Genomic DNA, 23,195 nt, shown 5'->3' on the forward strand with positions numbered 1-23,195 from the left:
ACTGGGAGGAAAATATGTTCAAGCTACACTGTATTTGAAAAGCTGATTTCCAAATAGCATGTAGATATGAAGTGATTTTTGAAAAACAATGAAGAGCTCAACATTTGACTGACGGTTACTATGTGTAAGGACTGGATTTCACTTGAACTCTATCAGTCTGGATTTCAGAAAGTTACATGGCAGGAATGTGTCTGGTGCCTCCATCACTGTGATTCTGGCCTCAGACTTCTCTCTGCCTCTCTCTGCAGGCATGGTAGGAGCAGGACAAATAGAAAACCGTACACCTTTTGTATTAAATCTAAAAGACTGTCAAGAATGCAAGTATAATTTGACGTTACTGTAAATTATAGAAACATCATGACATTCTCCTATGTTTTATTTAGTGGTTTAATGGGACTTTTCTACACAATGTAGGCTCTAATTTCAGAGACAGTGCTGTTTAAAGTCCAGTTGCCTAAAACGGGCTTCCACTGCATATCTGTAAAAAAAAAAAATTCTCTGTATCTGTAATCCAGCAGGATCCTGTGTAACCTTTATGAAACTCCTTGAGCAGAGTGAAAGGTGGTTGATCCCCACATAAAGTGTTCATCTGGCAGGAGTCATCTAGATGCAGCTCCAACCAGAGCACCGTACTGGGGTACAGCCCGTATCTTTCTCAGGAGACTCCATGTTACACATAAATGCACTGAGAATCTGCTCAAGGCTGACCGGTCAGTTCTAAGGCAGAGTGACGTCTCTGGTCAGACCATGGGAGGACATGTGACTCTCCAGTGAATGATACAAAGAGGCTGGAAGTTTGCCTAGTGTCCCCCTACCCTCCAAGATCACCGGAGCAAAGATTCTGACTCTAAGGACTGTGGGGAAAGCAGGGGGGCTAGAGCCATAGCAGAGAACCTAACAGTGGGGAAAAGACTTCCAGCATGGTCTGGGAGGTCCAGGCTAGTGTCCGCCCACTGTGGATTTCAGGTTTGCATGGGCACATCCCTTTCTGCCTATTTTAAAGCTCCCGCCCTCCTCTGTTGCTGTCACCTTTGAGGGATAATGATGCCTTCTTTAGTACAGGGATGGGCACAGAGAAGGTGTTCAAGAAATGTTTGTTGAATAAATTAACGCCCTCGACTCTGAATGGATGCTTTGTGCTGTCGAGATGAAGTGATCTGTACTCTGGAGAGCGTGCACAGGCATGGGCTCTGTGTGTGCGTGTGGTGTGCAACACGCTGAAACCCTGAGGTCCTCTCCTGGCCTGGTTGTGGACAGCAGGCAGCAGGAGATGCATGAGCATTAAAAAGCAGAGTTTTGTTGCTCTTAATGCTCTGGGCGCCAGGTCACTGCCTCCGTCGCACACACCCGCACTTTCTCAGAGGGCTGCTGCGTGCTCTCTCACTGGGTCCATGGAGGAGCCCCCAGGTAGCTGGTGGGAAGCCTCAGGGAAGCATTCTGTACATGGGGGCTGTGTGTGTCTGCTGAGAGTCACACCACAGCCAGGGACGGAGGCTCGCCTGGGCAGAAGTGACTGCTATAGGTTGTGATGGGGTTTATTACCTGATGCTTTGTTACATCCAAAACAAACCAACGGGGCTTCCAGCCTTTCAGCAAAGCCCCTCTTTTGTACAGCGTTCCCTCAAAGGACCTAGAAGTAATGATGACGTGGCGGTTAATATGATTTTACTACGTACTGTAAAGGCGATATCTGTTGTTTTTGTTGGTCAAGTTTCTGTTTCCCCTAGATGATCCAAAAAAGATCAGTCGGAGCTCCCCCCAGAATTTCTCTACTAGGCTCTCAGGGAAAGACTGCCTCATTCTGCTGGGATTACCAAACTTGTGAGGTTTGGAGCTCTCAGCAGCCATCCTTTGTACCACGCTGGGGTTCACGCAGCCTGTACAGGAAGCAGAGCTGGTGAATGACAGAAACCTGAAGGTAGCCTTCTCACTTCATGTGAGTAAATTCCTTTCTGCTTGGGCGAGCATGTGCTGGATCTCAGAAGTCTGCCACTGGAGAAGCGCTCACTAACACACATTCCCTCAAAAGACCAGGCAGATAGGAGATAGTAGGACCTGCCACAAAAAACTACAACCTCCTGGCCTTATTTTAGTTGTAATTTTGACTTTTCCTCTTCCAAGAACCATCTAACACATTTAAAACAGAAACAAAGAATTAAAGAGGATCCATTTTAAGTTGATAGAATGTGGCATGGCCTAGGCCTGGCTGATTCGAGGGGGGCTGGGAGAGCCTCTGTCGCACCCCCGGGCAGGGCTCCCAACGTCCACCTGTTCTCGTCGTTCTTGGGCGTGTACTGGCTATACAGCGTGGCTGCTCTGCGGTCCACCCCGTTGGATGGGGAGACACCAGTGTTCTGCTCCTCTGCCAGGTTGCTGTCTGGAAGGTGCAGCTGAGGCCTCTTCTGATAAAAAGGGAGGTTGGTGGACACAGTTCCTGGGGAGCCTGAAGGGTATCTCTGGGGCTGAAAAAGACAGAACAGGAGATAGGAAGGCTTTACAAAGACTTTAAGCGACTGACCCGGTAATTTTACTTCTAAAAATTTACCTCAATAAAGAAACTGGACCATATATATGTCTATATAAAACATGTATAAAAAGATGCTTACCTTGGAGTCTTTTTTTATAATAGCAAAAAACTAGAAACTACCTAAATGTCTATCATTATGGGGCTAGTTAAAAAAAAAATGTCTGAACAATGGGATTCTAGACATCTGTTACAAAGGGTGCTGATTTATATACGACAAATGGAAAAGACACGCATGCCATATATTAAGGAAAAAAGAAAGCAGGTTTTAAAACTATGTCTATAGTAAATCCCTTTTATATATGTGTTTAAAAGTCTGAAGGCATAGTGGTTTATTTCTACGTTATAAATTTTGGGTGACTTCTATTTTATAACTTCCTGTGTTATAAAGGAATACATAAAGGAATACATATATCGTATTCATAATCAGAAAAAAAATTAACAAACTATTTTATTCTTCTGAGGAAAAAAGCAGTACAGCCTCATCCACCCACGGCCTGTCTGATAACAGCCCCTGAGTTGCCACCTGAAGGCCAGAGATGGCGCCCCAAGAACCCCTTCTTACAGGGTCAGAGGACATTTTCTCCTGTACTCCATTCTCCTTGACCGCTCTGTGACATCTGACCCTGCTTACCTCTCCTTTCCTGAAGTGCTCTCATCTGTCCTAACCTCCCTCTGTTGCACTTGGAGCCGACCTGCTGTGGGTTTGGCCGGTGGCCGCCCTGTGTGTCAGCCGTGTTATCTGGGCCTGAGCCTGCACGCATGAGCCGGACGCCATTGCCTCGCTGTGGGTTAACAGGACACTAAGGTGTGGACGCTCAGGGGCTCAGCACAGCCCATTCCACATTTTACAGCTTAAGGGGTGGTGAGAAGCCGAAAATGGAGTATTTGGTATTAAAATATTTTTAGAGTAAATGTTTCTTAATTTAGAAACAAAAAGGGGGTGTGAACAACAGAGAGTGGCATATTTTATTGTTTTAAAATATTTGATTTTCCCTATTTCTCTGGCGCCAGCAAGATCTGGGCATTTCCTTCTTCCCTCCTCTCCTGTGGTAGAAGATCAGCTGAAACCACAGAGGTGCTGAGATAGAAAAGACCCAGTAATTTCCCCTGGATTTGGGGCACTGAACATAAGTATTATATCACTGTGGTAGAGTCAGACACTCAGGAAGTACTCGGTCGTTTGGAACTTTCTGCCCTGGACCCTCAAGGCACGACCCCTCTCTTTGGCCATACACCTCCTGGGTTACCAGTGGCAGAGGCCCCACCTGATCCAGTGCCCTCAAGAAGCTCAGCAGCAGCTCTTCAAAGGGCTTTGCCAACTCACATGGTCTGCTCTGGGCTCTTCTTTAAGGTCCACGTTTACCCGCTCCCACAGCTGCTGCCACTTCTCAGGGGTTTGGTTCAATTTATGCTCCAGTCTTTCAATTTCCTACAGAGAAATCAAAAGGGTTGTTTTTTTTTTTTTTGACAGTTAAGTATTGGGTTGGTTAAGAAGTTCGTTTGGGCTTTTCCATAACAGCGGACAAACTCAAACGAACTTCTTTCACAGAAATCATGGTGCTCCCCAGAGCCACAGCTCCTCGGAGCCAGAGGAGGAGCACGACCAGAGCAGTGAAAGGCTGCAGCGAGCCCGGGCCAGAGGCCTCCCAAGCCAGGAACAGTGGTGGCGGGAGTGCTAGCTGGTGTGATACACTGTGGCAAAGATGATTTATTAGGATCTGTAACCGGGCCTCTTTGTACAGATGGCTTAAATAGAGAGATGAAATCTGTATCCCAAACACCTTCACCCTTGGCCAGCCCATAGGAAATCTCATGGCCACAGCAAAAGGTCAAGCACTAGGCCTATGTCCAGTCCCTAATAGCTGAGGTAGATGAGAAGTCTGTCCTGGACAGAGGAACCCCTTGACTCTGATGATTCAAACCAGATGTAGGGAGAATGAACCAAGAAATGCCCAAGGCCTGGCGTTTCCCTCGGCCAGGGAGACTGAGAGCAGAGTAGCGGCCTCTGTGACGGCGCGCTCACACACCCTTCTCCTGGTGGGAAGACTGAATGGAGAGGACTCTTCAGGAACTGTCTGGCCTGTGTCAGGGCTCAAACCCTTTCCTCAGGGCCACTGCTCTCATCATGGGGTTACTGCCAGAATGGCTTCACTCCAGAATATTCCTTGTAGAAGACGGCTGGCAGTACTCCCATCAGACCATCAGCTCCCCACACTTCTGACTGGAGGAGTAAGGCACCCACAGAAGTCATAACCCAGGCCTGACTCCGGCTCTTGGCCAGATGAAACAGCCGGGAAGCTGCAAACTGCTCTACTTGCTTGAATGCTTCCTCGTAATGATGAAAAACTCACTTCTACTAAGACTGTTTTCCAGTCCCTGCGCCTGGATCTCCAGGGATGCTGGGGAGCAGGTCTGGCTTCCGCATGTTCTATGATGCTGGCAAGAATGCTAGCCCAGTGTGAGGAGAGCCATGGCCAGGAGCTGGTGAACCAGGCTTCACTCAGCCAGGTTCCCGAGGCCTCTTGTGCCTTCAGGGGCCCAGAGCCTTGGGAGTCTGGCTTCACGTGGTGACTTACACTGAAAAGGCTGGTGAGAGCGTCGGGCTGAGCGCAGCTGACGTCATCGTAGCACGGCCACACGGTTCTCCTCTGGCTCTGGGGCCTGGCTCCTCCGGCCAGCTCAGAGTCTTCAGAGGGCAGCTGCTTGGGGGTCAGCATCATCCAGTCATACGAGGGCCCCGTGGAAAGCGTCTCCTCTATGTAGTAATCCCACTTCTTGAGGCTGGAAACGTTTACATTGGGCTTCAGGGCCTGTTTAAAGAAAATTCTGAAATGTAGTTTCATCCTGACCTCAAAGTAGCCCAAGCTTACTGGCAGGCCAGCCCCTAACACTGCAGGGTCCAGGGAAGAGGATGAACAGAGGTTCTGATGACATATGTCTATATATTTAAACATTACACATCAATATAACTATTAGCTAAAGTATGTTCTATCTTCCTACCCTGACAAATATAACTTCCAAACGACCTAGAAGGCCAGGTTTCAGTTGAGAATTCTCAGACCCCTCCGCACTGGGGGAGGCTGGTCCCAGTTCCCAGTTGTTGGCCTAAACCCCTGCTCCTCCAGGCTCAGCTCTGTCCTACACTCTGAAGGTCTCTTACGAACATGCACATATACCCCAGCCCTGCAGCTGAACTCTGTCTGCTCCCTGACAAATGCTACTCCTTAGCTGCCCTTTGGCTTAGGAGTACACTTACTGGCTTAGGGAAGTGGTCTGGTAAGTAATTTGAATTTGGGCAAGGAATTGTGAAGTACCAGAGTGTGGTCTAGATGAAGGAGGAGCATCTAAGCGTGTACCCTTGGTTTCTCACACACCTCATGAGAAGGGTGCATCTGGAGAAAGGCCGGGGTGGGGTCCTATTGTTCTGGGGCTCACAGCCCAGCCTTTTTGCCCATGAGTGGTGGTGGAGAGCTCCACTCCACTGCAGAGCCTATTTCATGCAGACGGGCATGGCAGAGCGTGGCCGTCCCTGAGAAGTCAACCTTCGTGGGCTGGGCTCCAACCTTCCTGCTTCTCATAGGGTTTCTTCCATGGCTCTGGTATGAATGGATTTAGGGAAGTCTTATCTGAAGTATTTTAGGTTTTTCAGCTTAGACAGCATGCTGAGGTTTCAAGTTTTGTTTTCCCTTCCCAGGGCAAGTTGATTTGCTCTGAGTTTCTTGAAGTTATCCTTTCTATGTCTAGGGGGCCAGCTCCTAATTTTTCTGGTCAAGAATTTGGTAACAGACTTCATTGCATCATAATCTAAACCCAAAGTGTATCAACTTTTAAATAGCTTCTGGTATGAAACCTAGTCAAATGTTTATAAAAAGCTTAAACAGCTTATATACGCTCAAAGTAAGGAAAACTTCAACACAAAAATATCCCAAAAATGCAACATAAATGCTTTCTTTCTTTACCTCTATTTCCACTGGTGAATATAAATAATTAAAGAAAATGGGACTCCTCTTGTGCATTCTATCAATACACTCCCAAATACAAATTCCTTTTTTAGCATGCTTGTCTCCTTTATCATCAAATAAAGTTCCTGGGAAAAAAAAATCAGCAAAACAAAAGTCAAATAAATCAACAGTCTGCTTAAAAATGTGATGCATGTAGCAGATGAAAAATGGAGCATTTCGTATGGCTCTCGAAACATCATTGCATGCGCAAAAACCTTAGAAAATAAAAAGATAGGAAAGGACTGTAGCAAAGCTAAAGATAGGAATGGACTTCACAGCTATATGGAAACAAATCCAAATGGAAGGAAAACATGTGCTGAAGTTTTCCCAAGTATTTAGCAATACATCATGACTCCCCCCCAGGCCACATCCCACATCTATATCTAGATTCACAGAGGTCCATGCCAGCAGACATTCTACACATTTTTCCAAAAAGCTGGAAGGAAACTGATTTGATGAGACTCAGTTAAAAACATAATTTTATGTTTCTTTATAAAGTTGCTGGCTGTTTATTATGAAGCCATTTAAAGTGTTTTCTTTGGTAGTTCACATACACCACACATCGTGGTCAGGAGACTGTAGATGTCAGATGGGTGTGGTCTGTATCCTTGGGTGAGTTCAAAGCTCAGTTGGGGAGGGTGGCATTTCAGGCACTATATTTATACCTTTTAGTCTGTTACTCACATGAGCCCACTTTGTTTTAATAGAGAGGAAGGTGTGTTAGCATGAGGCAGGAGGTATTTCTTTAAAAGGCCAGGAAGAGTGCCTCTCGTGGCAGTGCTGTCTTTTCTTGCTTTAAATGAAAAGACTCAGTCAAAAGTTAATAAGCATTTTATTGACCATAAAATAATGTCTCATGCCCAAGACTGCACAAAATCTTATGAGGGGCCCCCAAGACGTGGAGTTTTAGGAGTTGGACATTACTTAGAGACTAAACTAGCACCAACACTAATTAATGTTTCTTCTCTACCTGTTAAGTGTAGAGTGCAGAACAGTAGTTCTCAACCCTGGCCACTCATTTAAAAAAGACAACAACAAAAAAACCAGGGGCTTCAAAAAGTCCCAGTACTTAGGTCTCACCTCAGACCAATTACAGAGTATGAGAATGGGCCCCAGATAAAAGTCATTTTAAAAAGTTCTCTAAGTGACTCTAATGTCCACTGTAACCAGCTCTACTTAATGTCTTCCCAACACAAGGGTGACTAAAAAATTAAGGTTTCTGATTGTGATGTATGGAATGACAATTTTATGAGTCAACAAAGGTCTGGAAGTTCAAATAGGAAAGGAAATGGTATCACCAGTAATGTCTCCCTTACCAAAAGTATGAAACATTGTACTAGACAAGTTTAATAGCATGCATTGAAAAACAGTATTTCTTGCTTTCATATTTTAAACTCAGAACATTAGTGAATATTTTCAGCCATTAAGAAAATCCTCTTTATGAATATTCAGTATGTAGAATATACTGAAAATACACAGTAAACATAACATACTGCTTTTCTTTATTTCTTTTTACCCCTCCCTATAACAATAGCAGAGTAAGAACGTAAAATCCCCTTGGGCAATGTTTACACAGGGGCTGACCAGCTTTCAAGAATCTATTCTTTAGAACTGTTACTGCCATTAAAAATTATAATAATGGTGCTATCTAAAATTTATTGAGTTCTTACTATGTGGTAGCAACTGTGCTAAGAAATTTACAAATATTAATGTGGTCATCCTGGTCCAAAAAGCGGTGTGTGCTATTATTCTCCTCATTTTAAAGATGTGGAAACTGAGGAAACTCAGAGAGGAACCTAACCTGTCCTAAGTATTGATACTTGGCTGGTAACTGGCAGTGTTGAAATTTAACTGTATTCTGTTTGCTCCAGAGCCCGTGGCCATAACTGCTATGCAAACTGCTTCCAGGGGAGCAGTAACCTACCAGAGTGTACCAGGGATGGGATGACTAGGAGTCGGGTGTTTCTCCACAAACAGTACCACTGCTTGGAGATAAGAAGACAGTAATAAGCAGATTTACGTTTTCAAAGGTGCTACGGGATGACCACTAGCAGTCCCTGAGATCTGGCACAGCACAAAATCTCACTCATTCATGTCCATTATACTTTCATAGTTCAGAATAAAACACTAAAATGGCCTTGCCACACTTGGGGGTGATTATTTAATTAGAGGTTTTAATTAAAAATACATAAAACTAACAAAAAAAGATTGAACAAGGGCATGCAAACACGTACCGTGCTCTAATCTTTCATAGTCTGAATCCAGGAGAAATGTTTTAAAGCGATTAGACACATAGTGGAAAGCCAAGAACTTTAAGTAATAGAGATTGAATTCAAACTCAGTTGGATACTGGTTGTGAACCTGAAACACACAAGGCAAAGAAAAGAATAAGAATTAAATGGAACAAAAAGTGGATGCCATGCCACTGAACACTGACTGAAATGCATGGGAGACCATTTGGTGACTCAGTCAACTGAATCCCTAACAGGAGTGGAGGAGGGAAGTGAACCAGGCCTTTGCCAGATACCATGCTAGGGGGTTTTACAAGCATAATCTCATATAATCTCCATAACAACACTACAAGATGCGCATTATTTTTTGCTGGATTTATTGAGCAAAAATCGACATATAACATTGTGTAAGTTTAAAGTGTACAACACAGTAATTTAATACTCAAATCTATTATAAAATGATTACCATGTTAGTGGTAGTTAACACCTCCATAACCTCATATGATTACCTTTTTTTTTTTTTTTTGGTGGTGAGAACATCTAAGATCTACTTTCTTAGCAACTTTCAAGGATATAATACAGTAATACTAACTATAGTTGCCATGGTGTACAGTGGACCCCCAGAACTTACTCCTCTTAAGTCTGGAAGACAAACATCTCCCATCTGCCACCTCCCCACAACCCCCAGCCTCTGGTAACCACCATTCTACTCTGTTTTTGTGAGTAAGGCTTTTTAAGGTTTTACCTATAAGTGAGATCATACAGTATTTATCTTTCTCTGACTTATTTCACTTAGCATAATTCTCTCAGGGTTTATCCACACTGTTGCAATGGCAGGATTTACTTTTTTCTCACGACTGAGTGATATTCTAATGTTTATGTATATAATGTTTATATTTATAACATATGTTATATATATGTTATCCTTTCACCTGTAGATGGATACTTAGGTCATTTCTTGACCATTGTGAATAACGCTACAGTGAAATATCTCTGAGGTAACGATTTCATTCCCTCCAATGTATCCAGAAATGGGATTGCTGGGTCACACGGTAGCTCTATTTTAATATTCTGAGGAGCCTCCGTGTTGTTTTCCGTAGTGACTGAATCAATTTACATCCCTACCAGCAGCGCACAAGAGCTCCCTTTTCTCTGCATCCTCTCCTGCACTGTTACCGTTTGTCTTTTTGATACTAGCCATTCGAACAAGTGTGAAGTGACGTCTTGTGATTTCAATTTGCACTTTCCTGATGATTACTGGGGCTTCCCTGGTGGCTCAGAGGTTAAAGCGTCTGTCTGCAATGCGGGAGACCTGGGTTCGATCCCTGGGTGAGTGAACACTTTTTCATATACCTTTGGCCATTTGTATGTCTTTGGAAAAATGTCCGTTCAGATCCTTTGAAGAGAGGTATTCTCACCCACCCCCAACCCTGTACGGATGAGGAAGCTGAAGATGAGCAGGATTAAGTAATTTGCCCAAGGTCACTTACAGTAATGAGAGAGCCCAGATTTGAATCCTGGCTTGTTAGGCTCCTCAGTCACTGTCTCATTTACTTCATACTGTGCTAGATACTTGACAAATACAAATTATTGTATGCCGTGGTCCTTGCTTTCCAGGCATCTGTGGTGTAACAGTGTGTAACACAACAAGAAAAATAATACTTACAGAAGTTTGGCAGTGAAAGGAATGAGAAGAGAAGGTGGTGGTTTGTGGGGGGACAGCAAGAGTCGTTTTCCTGATGAAAGAAAGGTGTGCCTGTCTGAGGGCAAGGCAGAAGGAGCCAACAGAGAATAAACTGTGGAGAAAGAGCTGATAACTAAGAGAGTAAGGCCCTGGGAAAGCAAGAATGAATGAGGCCAAGGGTCCAGAAGCAGGCAAAAGCGTTAAAAATGAGGCGGAACAGAAGAGTAGACAAGAAGAAAAGTATGTTCAAGTGCCAAGGGTGGGAGGGAAGAGCTTATGCCTTTTACCCTTAATTTTCCATCAGTAACTTAGTGAGGTCACTGGAGAGAGGAATAAGGATGAGGGAATGGCATGGGAGGGTGGCAGCAGGGCAGAGCCTGGAACGGTCACTGAGCTGTGCTGTGCTGTAGGCAGACTCTCTGGAGCCGTCTTACGTTGGCAGAAGACAGGCTGATGACCTTGGGACACTCTGGTCCACCCAGCAATCTCACCTCTGGACTGCTCACTCTCTCATGACCAATGAGAGAATTTTGCTTGGTTGAGATAAGTTCCAATCATAATTGTATTTGCTTAAAAGCTGTTTCAAATGAACACTGCAGGCAGGCTGTCTAAAAGCCAGCTTTCCTCTCCATGTTTAATTTGGCAATGTAGACTCACACTTGGTCAGCCAAGAGAGCGGCACATGTGCAATATGTTGATTGCTCAATAGATCAATGGGAGTTTAAAGTCATGATCTGGATACCATCGATTTATCAACCTTTATCACTTGATTAGAAACCTAGATTTCTGTGATGATTAAAGATTTTTTTTTCCCTATTTTTTTTTGGCTTTTACACTGAACTAAAATTTTAGTTCATACATAATGCAAAATAAAATGGAGGCTAAGAAGAATGTATTAAAACAGTCTGACTCTTCTGCATCAGGCTTGCAAACTGTGGGTGGACCTCCTTTCTTGACCTGAGCTACCGTCCTTCCTGTTGTGTCTGGCCTCCCCAGGACAGGGGAACTTTCTGTAGGACAACTGGGGTGTGGCTCTGAATAGTGAGGTAGTGCACCATATTCCAGGTTTTAGAACTTAAACTCTTTAGCCTGAGTTCCTGAATCCATACCACCACCTCAAGGGGCCAGAGTGCACATGATGGAGAGGGGGTGACTGGGACTGTGGCTGTTGGGATAGAAGAAGAAGACTGGTCCAGGATGGAGCTTGGTTCTCTACCATCTGAGAGTCTCAGGGAGAAATCTGCAATGTGTTTGGGTGTGAGCTCCAAGAACAACTTTGCCCCAATAGCCCTTGGAATAAAACTCCGTAATCACAGGCCAGACCCTTGGCTCACTGTATCCAGGGGAAGAGTTCAGGGCAATTTCCACTGACCTAGTCCATGACAATTCTAAAAACTTAAAAAAAAAAAAAAAATTATTAAACAAAGCCCCAGAATAACAAAACATTTCTCTCAGTGATTCTTCTCCATAAAAACCACTTGCTGCATATATAACTGTTATCTTTTCTTGATTATTCTGATATTTAATATGCCTAGGAATATGATCTTAATGACCCACTTCTGAGGTAAAGTAGAATGGAAATGATAATGAATATGACCTTAAGTTGAACTTACAGGCACTCAGGGAGATCAGCCGCTAGGACTAGAAGGAAAGCTCCTCTACAAGTGGAAAAATGCTCTCACAGACCACTGTGCTGAGTGACTGACCTCACCACAAACCCTGCACTCTACAATTAACGACAGTAAGACTAGACACTTCTTCAAGGCTGCTGGCGCTCGCCCTGCTCGAACTGGAACTGCTGCTTAGAAAACACCCAGGTGTGAGCGCTTGGGGGCACCATGGTGTCTGTGTCCGTGTGGCCATGAAGGCACCTGCAGTTGCTAACTGCTTGGAGTAAAAAAGTCTGTCCCCATACTGGGGTTAATTATCAGGTCTGTTGGAAGTGGAAGAGAAGATGCTGAACAACTTGGTTCTTTTACTTGGTAGCAACAGTTTTAAGCAACAAGCATGTAAAAATTTCTTCAATGGAAAAAAAAAAAATAAAAGTGACCTGAATGCCAGTTGATTAATGCCCAGCTACGTTTGGAATCTGATATTAAGAAACTCAAGGAATTTTCTGAAATGTCTTTTGACTATAATGAAAAATTAAGACCTGATTGTGAATACAAGACAAAAATCTCATGCTTAGACTTCTAGTAAATACTCTCTCCATTTAGTCCTACATCCCAGAAACCGAGTTTGTCCAGTTAATCGGCTCCCCTCCCCTTGTCAACAGGACACCCGGACTCTCCTCCCGTACCCCACCACAGTGCTCTCCACAAGGCACAGGACACACACAGGCCTTCTCCTCCTCCCGTTAAGTATCGCTGTGATAGAGGAAATGGGATCAAGGGCAGAGACGTCCTCTAAGGACATACTACAGGGAACGAGTGAGAGTTTAGAGGTTTGTTGGCCACTTTTTTTTTTTATTTTAATGAGGTATAATTGACATATGATAAGCTGCATATACTTAAAAGTGTAGAATATGCTACATTCTAACATCTCCATACACCTGTGAAGCCATTGCCACCATCAATACAGTGAACCTACCAACCATAACTCCCCAAAGTTTCCTGCACCCTCCTCTGCAAGCAATGACTGATTTGCTTTTTGTCACTATGGGTTAATTTGTACCTGCTTAAACTTTATTATAGGGCTTCCCTGGTAGCTCTGTGGTAAAGAATCCGCCTGTCAATGAAGGAGATGGGGGTTCACTCCCTATGCTGGGAACATTCCCTGGAGAAGGAAATGGCAACCCACTCCAGTATTCTTGCCTGGATAATCCCATGGACTGAGGAGCCTGGCGGGCTACAGTCCATGCGGTCGCAGAAGAGTAGGACACAACTTAGCAAGTGAACAATAAGAACTTTATATAAACGGAATCAGAAATGTGTACCCTTTTTGTGTGTGTGCCTTCCTTCACTAAGCATAATTATTTAAGACGCATCCATGTTGTTGGGTTTTCAGTAGTAAATTTCTTTCTATAGCTAGATAGTATTCCACTACATGGATATCCCACAGTTTGTTTATTCATTCACCTGTGGATGGACAGGTGGATGGTTGCTTCTAGATTTGAGGTTATTACATATAATGTTGCTGTGAACAGTTATGTATGAGTCTTTTTGTGGGCATAAAGCCTTCGTTTCTCTTGTGTAACTGCCTAGGGATGGAAAGATGAGTCATATACTAGATAGGTATGTTGAACTTTTAAAGAAATGGTCAAACTGTTTTCTCAATGGTATAATTTTATATTCCCGCCAGCAGTGTTAAAAAATTCCAGTTCCTCTACATCCTTGTCAACACTCCAGGCAGTCAGTTTTTAAATTTTAGTCATTAAAATAGGAATATAGTAGTTAAATAGCTACGTAGTAATGATTTTAATTTGCATTTCCTAATGACAAATGATAAAAGTATCTTTTCATTTGCTAATTTTCCATCTGTATATTTTTGAAGTCAGTATAAATGTTATGCTATTTTAAAAAATAGGTTGGTTGTTTCTTAAATACTGAGTTTTGAGAATCCTTTATATATACTAGATATAAGTCCTCTAGCAGATACATGATTTGCAAATGTTTTCTCCCACTCTGTGATTTGTCTTTTCATTTTTTTAACAGTGATTTTGAAAAACAAAAGTTTTTAACTTTGACAAAGTCTAATTTATCTAAGGGAGGCCTGGTGTGCTGCGATTCATGGGGTTGCAAAGAGTCAGACACAACTGAGTGACTGAACTGAATTGGCTGAATTTATCTAATTTATTTTTTCCTTTTATGGATGATGCTTTTGGTGTTGAATCTAAGATATCCTTGTCTCATAACCCAAGATCACAAGGATTTCTTCCCATGTTTTCTTCTAGAAGTAGAGTATTATGACCCCTTTGGAATTAACTTTTCTTTGGATGCAAGGTATGGGTCAAAAGAAATGACCCATTTTCCATTTTGCATCTGGATCCAATTGTCCAATTGTCCAAAATCCAATTGTCTGATACCATTTGTTGAAAAGACTCTTTTCTACCTATTGTTTAGACATTGTTTTATTGAAAAATTTTTGTTGAAGTGTAGCTGATTTACCATGTTGCATTAGTTTCTGGCGCGTGGCGAAGTGATTATTTATCTGTATAGACACACACACATATATGAATGTGTGTACATATATATGTATGGGCTTTCCTGGTGGCTCAGCTGGTAAAGAAGCTACCTGCAATGCGGGAAGCCAGGGTTCAATCCCTGGGTTGGGAAGATCCCCTGGAGAAGGGAAAGGCTACCCACTCCAGTATTCTGGCCTAGAAAATTCCAAAGACTGTATAGTTCATGGGGTCACAAAGAGTTGGACACGACTGAGCACCTTTCACATACACATACATCATATATATATTCATACACACACACACACATATATTCTCTTTCATATTCTTTTCCATTATGGTTTATTACAAGACATTGAATATAGTTCCCTGTGCTATACAGTGGGGCCTTGTGGCTTAACTATTTTATATACAGTAGTTTGCTAATCCCAGACTCCTAACTTATCCCTACCCCACCCCCTTTCCCCTCTGGAAATCATAATTTTTTTTTTCTGTGTCTGTGAATTGGTTTCTGTTTTGTGAGTATGTTATTGTTATCATATTTTCGATTCCACAAATAAGTGATATATTTACCTATTAGTTTTGCATCTTTGTAAAAAATCAGTTGTCCATATATCATATATATATATGGAACTATTTCTGGACTGTCTATTCTGTTACGTTGATCTATTTGTCTGTCTTTATACCAATTATCCTGTTTTGATTACTACAGCATTATAATAAAATCAGATACTGTTAGTCCCCCAATTTTGTTCTTTTTCAAAGTTGTTTTGGCTATTCTAGATCCTTTGCCTTTCCATATGGATTTAATTGAATTAAGTTTGCCAGTTTCTACAAAGTAGCATCCTAGGAGTTTTATTATGATTACATTGAATCTTTAATTTGGGGAAACTGATATTTTAACATCAAGTTTTCTGGTCCATGAACAACAGGTATTTCTTGATTTATTTAGTAAATATTTTCTTTTGTTTTCTCTTAGTAATATTTTATAGTTTGTGTCTAGGTCGTTAATGTATTTTGCTAGATTTCTTTCATTTTTTTGATACTGTGGTAAATAGCAGTATTTTTAAATTTCAATTTTCCTATGGTTTATTGCTAACATTGATTTTTGTATATTGAGCGTGTATTCTGCAGCTTTGCTAAACTCATTTATTTTAGTATCATTTTTCTTTTTTTGGAGGTAGAGTCCATAGATAATCACGTTGTTTGCGAATAAAGCTAGTTTTACTTCTTCCTTTCTAACGTGGGTGTCTTTATTATTATTTTCTCGCCTTACTGCATGGCTATTAAGTTTAGTACAATGTTGAATAGAAGTGGTGAAGCAGGCATTCACATCTTGTTCCTCATCTTAGGAGGAAAGCATTCAATCTTTCACTATTAAGTATGATATTAGCTGTGGGTTTTTTTTGTTTTTGATACTGTTTATAGTTTAAGAGAATTTCTGAGAATTGTCATAAGGAAGGGATTTTATATTTTGTCAGCTTTTTCTCTGCATCTACTGAAATGATTGTATGGGTTTTTTTTTTTTTTTTTAGTCCCTTAATAAGTTTTTTAGCTGCACTGGGTCTTCGTTGCTGTGCACAGGCTTTCTCTGGTTACGGTGAGTGGGGGCTACTCTTGTTGCAGTATGCAGGCTTCTCATCGTGGTGGCTTCTCTTGTAGAGCATGGGGTCTAGGCTTGCAGGCTTTAGTAGCTGTGGCACTCAGACTCTGCAACATGGGCTCAGGAGTTGTGGTGCACTGGCTTAGTTGCCCTTTGGCATGTGGGATCTCCCCAGACCAGAGATCGAACTTGTGTGCCCTGCACTAGCAGGCAGATTCTCAATCACTGGACCACTAGGGAAGTCCTAGTTCCTTAATATGGTGAGTTACACTAATTGATTTCAAGTGTGAAACTGACTGCATTCCTAGAATAAACCCCATTTGACCATGGTATCAGAGAAGGCAATGGCACTCCACTCCAGTACTCTTGCCTGGAAAATCCATGGATGGAGGAGCCTGGTGGGCTGCAGTCCATGGGGTCACGAAGAGTTGGACACGACTGAGCGACTTCCCTTTCACTTTTCACTTTCCTGCACTGGAGAAGGAAATGGCAACCCACTCCAGTGTTCTTGCCTGGAGAATCTCAGGGACAGGGAAGCCTGGTGGGCTGCAGTCTATGGGGTCGCACAGAGTCGGACACGACTGAAGCGACTTAGCAGTAGCAGCAGCAGACCATGGTATGTCACTTTTAAAATATATTGTTGAATTTGATTTGCTGAAATTCTGTTTAGAAAATTTGAATCTATGACCATCAGAGATACTGATCTATAGTTTCCATTTTTCTTTGTCAGACCAAGGTAATGCTGGCCTCATACACTGAGTGGCTTTTTGCTTAAATTTTCTGGAAGAGTTTTTGTAGAATTGCTATTATTTCTTCCCTGGCTTCTCTGTTAGCTCAGTTGGTAAGGAATTTGCCTGCAATGCAGGAGACCCTGGTTCAATTCCCAGTTGGAAAGATCCACTGGAGAAAGAATAGGCTACCCATTCCAGAATTCTTGGCTTCCCTTGTGGCTCAGCTGGTAAAGGATCTGCCTGCAATCCAGGAGGACCTGGGTTCGACCCCTGGGTTGGGAAGATCCCTGGAGAAGGGAAAGGCTACCTACTCCAGTATTCTGGACTGGAGAGTTCCATGGACTATATAGTCCATGGGGTCACAAAGAGTAGGGCATGATGGAACGAATTTTACTTCCTTAAATACTTGGTAGAATTTGCCAGTTAAGTCACTGAGGCCTGAAGCCATCTTTCTACGTGGAAAGGTTTTGACTACAATTTCAATTTCTTTACTAGACACAGGCCTATTCAGGTTATATATCTGTTCTCGAGTGAGTGGGATAGTTTGTGTCTTTCAAAGAATCTGTCCATTTGAACTAAATTTTTAATTTTACTGATGCAAAATTTTTCACAATATTCCCTTATGCTGCCTTTACTATCTATAGAATCTGTAGGGATGTCATCTTCTTCATTGCTAATACTGGTAATTTGTGTTTTTTTTTCCTTTCAGTCTGGCTAGAGGTTTATTAATTTTACTGATCTTTTCAAAGAAAAGCTTTTGGTTTCATTAGTTTTCTTTATTGTTGGCTATGACTTGCCTAAAGGCAAGTCTGCTTCAAATAAATTTAGCTGTACTGTATTATGCAGAACTGGGAATGATAGGCATCTCAGGCTATAAATTAATTCTATGTGAGCATTTCCCCAAATATGCTGATGAATAGAGTTTTAGGCCTCTTTCAATCATCATCTGGATTCTGTTGTTCAAAACAATTTTGTATTTATCTTGATAAAGAGAAAAAATATATACAGATTTAAAATATTAGGACTAAGCTGTTTGAGGTATTTTTGGTTTTATTTTTCATTAAGTACTAAAACCTGCCAATTTCACTTATTTATAAGAAGAGAATATGAAATGGAATCTGGAGAAATATGAATTTATAGGGTTTTACTTTTTGCCCATATGCCATTAAGTACTTTGTAAAATTTAAAGACTCATAAAAATAAGCTATGACTCAAATCCCAGGAAAAATCAACATTTTGGGAATAAAATATAATACGTTAAAATTGGATTTTATTTCAGGAATTACAAATATTAAGCTACAAGAGAACCTGTATTTAATGGTATCAACATTTTAAAAATTATGAGTATACTAGACACACCCTAGAAAAAACAGGTAGCTAATACTAGTTTTTGTTATTTCACAGATTAAGATTTAACAAACATTAACTGTATACCTTCTGTGCCAATCATTTCACATAAGATTTTTAATCCTTCTGAGATATATATATATATATATATAAACATATATAAAGAAACTGAAGTACAAAGAGGTTAAATAATTTGTTAAAGATCAAAAATTAGTAAATGAGACTAATATGCAAACTCAAACGTACTTTATGGGCTCAAACATTAAAAGCTTTTAACGTGCAATTGCTTTGTGATAAAACAGCTTAGAGTATGCCAGTTTTGCCAGTTTTGAGTTGACTGGGAAGCAGGCAGACACTAGAAACTCTTGAATATACCATGAATCCATTAAATGCAGTTATTTTGCCAATACTCATGGATACATTTTAGAGTAACTGACCTATGTGAGGGGGCAGCTTAGCTGCTCAAATATGTACTCAAGGGAAAGCTCACATCTCTGAAAGGCAAATAGCTTTTCTCTTTGGAATAGGACCTAGCATAGTGCTGGCATGTGATAACTGTGAGGAGAATCCTATCATAAAGTCAGACAGAGTGAGTCAATTTACAAACAATAAACTTCAAAGGCAAAGTTATAACTGTTACTTGTTTTTCTCCAAGTAGGAAATAATGAGAAAGTCCTAAGATGCACTCAAAGATTTAATCTAATGCTGGAATAAAGGAGATGCTTTCCGACATGCCATGTTTTCAAATTCATACTTTACGTATTTTTCCCCCTTACTTTTAGAAAGAAATTTTAGGTAATTAAAACAAATTTATTGGATGTGTTTTCCTTCTAAGTTTGGTTCAACTATTTTAAGAAAAGGAAGCATCCTGTAATGATATCATCAGAGCTAAGCCAATTTCTTTTAGAAGCAACAAAAAAATCTGCCAGATGTTGCTATTATGAAACAGTGATCCAGCATTTATAATTCATCTGACACCTGGATATACTGGCGTAAACAATGGCTTTTTATATGATGAGGCAGTTCTAATTTAAGATCAGTGCTTCATCTGTTTTCTTTGTAACTCTATTAGCACTAATGGGCAAGTCTAAGCATACGGCCTTCTGGCATCCAGTGTGTTACAAATGGTTAATAAGCAGTGGACACATTCCACCTGGGAAAGTTTCGCTTGCTGCTGCATAATTTTGCACTTATTTTTTAAAATGTTCTTGGGCCTGGCTCTGTTTTGTGCTCCTGAGAGACTGAGGATAGCACTAATTCGAACTGTCTGGCAAAGGAGAGTCATGTAGAGCGTTAGTGTTCACTTGAAAGGTATTCCAAGAAGGCATTTTCTAATGCCTAAAACCAGTATGTAAGAGATGAGGAAACACTACCATATAATTAAGTCAGCAAGAATCAAAAGCACTATCTGTTAACTACAGTCCCCTGTTTTTGAATGAATATATAATCCCTTTCAGCACAAAATAATCTACTTCACCAAAACTATCACAGCCAAACATTCTTTAAATACTGCAATTAATGTCATATACTCACTTTGCCATGACTTGCCTGCACTCAGGTAATTATGTTAGGGTACTAAGTTGAGGGTTCAGACAAATTTTTAAAAATTTATATTTTAATTGTTTTTTTTTTTTTAAAACATGGTATAACCAGATTTGAAATCATACTAAAGGGTCTTTGGATCCTGTGAAGCACTCACCTGCAAGTAATTGAGCTTTCATTAAGTCAACTTTTGTTTTCAATTTCAGAACTGACTGGTTTATACAGAATATTTGCATTTTAACTCTTGTGTAAAATAAGAAAGTTCCAAAAATTAAACATATGCCCCATGTTACTTTATCTAACTCAAAAATACACAGTTTGAGCATCTGCTGTAATGAATTCTAAAGGTAACAGATGTAATTCATACTTCATTTTTGTTTATGTTGAGTTGGTTTGGTTACCCCATGAAAGAGGTACTTGTAGAACACAGGTTACTTTCCAACATGCTTCCGTTCAACTCATCCCACCCCAACAATAAAATACAAGCATTACATTTCAAGTAATTATTATTATACTTGGGACACAATGATATTCCTATCTGTGAGGACAGTGTGTCTTATATGAGAATACTCCATGACTCTGCTTGTGAGTGGATTCTTTTGCTGACGCGAATATTTAGGTATGCAGAGCTCTGCAAGGTGAATGTGGGTGTTTAACACCTTTAATAGTGTGTTTAACTGAAGCCAAGTTCAGCCACACAGACACATCCCCTAGCAACTCTCCCTCAAGTAAAGAAAAGGGATTTTTAAAAGGTACAAAGTCGAAAAGGAGGTGGGGAGAAAGGGAGCAGGAGACAGGAGAAGATCAAGAAAATTCTGAAAGATGGAAAATTTAAGAATAGCAGAAAATGACAGAAGATAAGAAGCTATACTAGAATGCCTGTAGGATGAAAATGATTTGAAAAGTAAGAGTTTGCTCTGTAAACCCAAAAAGTCTCAGAAGCCCAAGTGCTATAAAGGGGTAAGTGTTACCCCCTTTATGGGGTTGCTCAGTCGTGTTGGGCTCTTTGCTACCCCATGGATTGTAGCTCACGAGGCTCCTTTTTCCACGGAATTCTCCAGGCAAGAATACTGGAGAGGGTTGTCATTCCCTTCTCCAGGAGATCTTCCTGATCCAGGGATTGAACCCGGGTCTCCTGCATTGCACGCAGATTCTTACTGTCTGAGCCACCAGGAAAGCCCATAAAGGGGTGAAATCGGGGCTAAAAATAAGAACAGTTGTAAGTCTAGAGAGGCAGTGCCAAGACTTCCAGGGTCCTTTACTACCCCATGAAGTCATGTGACTACCTTCTTGCAGGCAAGAGACTAGAGGTTTGTTGTCTTGAAAAACCAAACTTGGTAAGTTCTGGACTTGGGGACACCTGTGCACAAGTATATTAATGATGAGACTGACAATGTATGGAAAAAGTAAAAACCTGCATACTTCACTGGGATTTCCCTGGGCCTATTTCCTGCCGAACTTCCAGAAAGCAGGCAGCCAGGTTTATAAGATTGCTCTGGGTATCACACTGGCAAGTTTTTCTTTAGAGAAACTAGAGAGCAGTTGTTGTCTTTTTTTAGAACTCCAGTTTACTGACAGGTTGGAGTTACTATTTAAAATATTTTTTTTTCAGGTTCATTGAAGTACACTTTAAATATAGTAAAATTTTCCTATTTTAAGCATACAGGTTGACTCGTTTTGGTCACACGTTTGTGTAATTGTGGTGGTGTAACCGCCACCACGATGAGGATGCAGAATAGTTTCCTCACCCTCTGAAGCTTGCTCATGCCCTTTGGGAGCTGACTCCCTGCCCTGACCGCCGGTTCCAGGCGACCACCGATCTATTTTTCAACCACTATTTTGCCTTTTGTAGGATATCCTCTAAGAATAAGAGTGTGTAGTCCGTAGTCTTTTTAACCTATTTTTCTCCCTGGTTTTAATGAGAAATAGTTGGTACACATCACTGTAAAGGTTTAAGGCACAGAGCGTGGTTGTCTGACTTAGATACATCATGAAATGATCACCACAATGTATTTAGCTCACATCTACCATCTCATACAGAGAAAATAAGAAGAAAACCAAATTCTCCTTGTGATGAGATTTCTCTTTTTTCATGGACCATGCTTTTGACACGTCCATGTTGTATTATTTCATTCCCTTTGCTTGCTGATTAATATTCCACTGTGAGCATATACCAGACTCAGTTCATCTGTTCACCAGCTGATGGATAATGGTTTTTCATGATACCCTTTTATAGTCATACCTATTCTCTTCTCCCCACTATCTCCACACCCTCACAATCAATAATTAATCTCTATAATTTTGTCATTTTTGAAAATGTTATGCTAACGGAATCATAGTGTGTGACCATTTGAGGCTGCTTATTCAACATCATGCTCTTGAGATCCATTCATATTGTTGCCTGTTATCAGCAGCTCACCCCTTTTTATTGCTGAGCAGTATTCTGTGGTGTGGATGTACCACAGTCTGTTTAGCCATTTACCTATTTTAAGACATTTCGTCCCCTCTCCCCTGCAATTTCTGGCTATTATAAATAAAACTTCTATAATGATACTTTCATATTTGAGCTGAGTTTCCTATAAAAAGCATGTGTTAGGTCATGTTATGTTTAGACTGTCTCCATTTAATGCAATTATTGATGTGTTAAGGCTGAAGTCTGTCACTTTACGTTTTGTCTTCAGTTCTATATTTTTTTTTCCTTTGTTTATTTTCCTGCCTCATATGGATTACTTGAACATTTTTTAGAATTCCATTTTGACTTTTCTATAGTGTTTTTGAGAGTATATCCTTATATAGCTTTTGTAGTGGTTGTTCTAGATATTACACTACATATATTGTTATGGTCAACCGGTGTTGGTATTTTACCAGCTTCAGTGAAGTGTAGAAACCTTACTTGCCTTCACATCCCTTTGTGCTCCTCCATTTCCAGTTGCCTTAACTATTTCCTCTACCTATATTGGGAACATCAAATAGTGTTATAATTTTTGCTTCAAGAATAACTTAGGGAACTCAAGAGAAAAGTATATTGTGTTTCAGTTCAGTTCAGTCACTCAGTCGTGTCCGACTCTTTGCGACCCCATGAATTGCAGCACGCCAGGCCTCCCTGTCCATCACCAACCCCCAGAGTTCACTCAGACTCACATCCATTGAGTCAGTGATGCCATCCAGCCATCTCATCCTCTGTCGTCCCCTTCTCCTCCTGCCCCCAATCCCTCCCAGCATCAGAGTCTTTTCCAGTGAGTCAACTCTTCGCATGAGGTGGCCAAAGCACTGGAGTTTCAGCTTCAGCATCATCCCCTCCAAAGAAATCCCAGGGCTGATCTTCAAAATGGACTGGTTGGATCTCCTTGAAGTCCAAGGGACTCTCAAGAGTCTTCTCCAACACCACAGTTCAAAAGCATCAATTCTT

The 23,195-nt window shown here is 41.2% G+C and overlaps 1 protein-coding gene and 1 long non-coding RNA gene across 2 annotated transcripts in view; one reads left to right on the forward strand and one right to left on the reverse strand.

The window, feature by feature from the left end:
- The window catches only part of LOC104980566, a 50,747-nt gene that overhangs the window by 20,009 nt on the left and 7,543 nt on the right, over window positions 1-23,195 (forward strand). The gene's annotated exons all lie outside the window — the stretch shown is intronic.
- SBF2 (SET binding factor 2) overlaps window positions 1-23,195 on the reverse strand; it is a 502,701-nt gene that overhangs the window by 3,686 nt on the left and 475,820 nt on the right. The window contains exons 33-38 of the mRNA XM_010829324.1: window positions 8,763-8,889; window positions 6,487-6,614; window positions 5,104-5,337; window positions 3,852-3,956; window positions 2,269-2,462; window positions 1,543-1,630 (exon numbers count right to left, since the gene is read on the reverse strand). Of these exons, the coding sequence (XP_010827626.1) occupies window positions 1,543-1,630; window positions 2,269-2,462; window positions 3,852-3,956; window positions 5,104-5,337; window positions 6,487-6,614; window positions 8,763-8,889 (876 nt within the window). The remainder of the gene's footprint in view (window positions 1-1,542; window positions 1,631-2,268; window positions 2,463-3,851; window positions 3,957-5,103; window positions 5,338-6,486; window positions 6,615-8,762; window positions 8,890-23,195) is intronic.

Source organism: Bison bison, unplaced genomic scaffold (genome assembly GCF_000754665.1).
Source record: "Bison bison bison isolate TAMUID 2011002044 unplaced genomic scaffold, Bison_UMD1.0 scf7180017864503, whole genome shotgun sequence".
Classification (NCBI taxonomy): domain Eukaryota; kingdom Metazoa; phylum Chordata; class Mammalia; order Artiodactyla; family Bovidae; genus Bison; species Bison bison.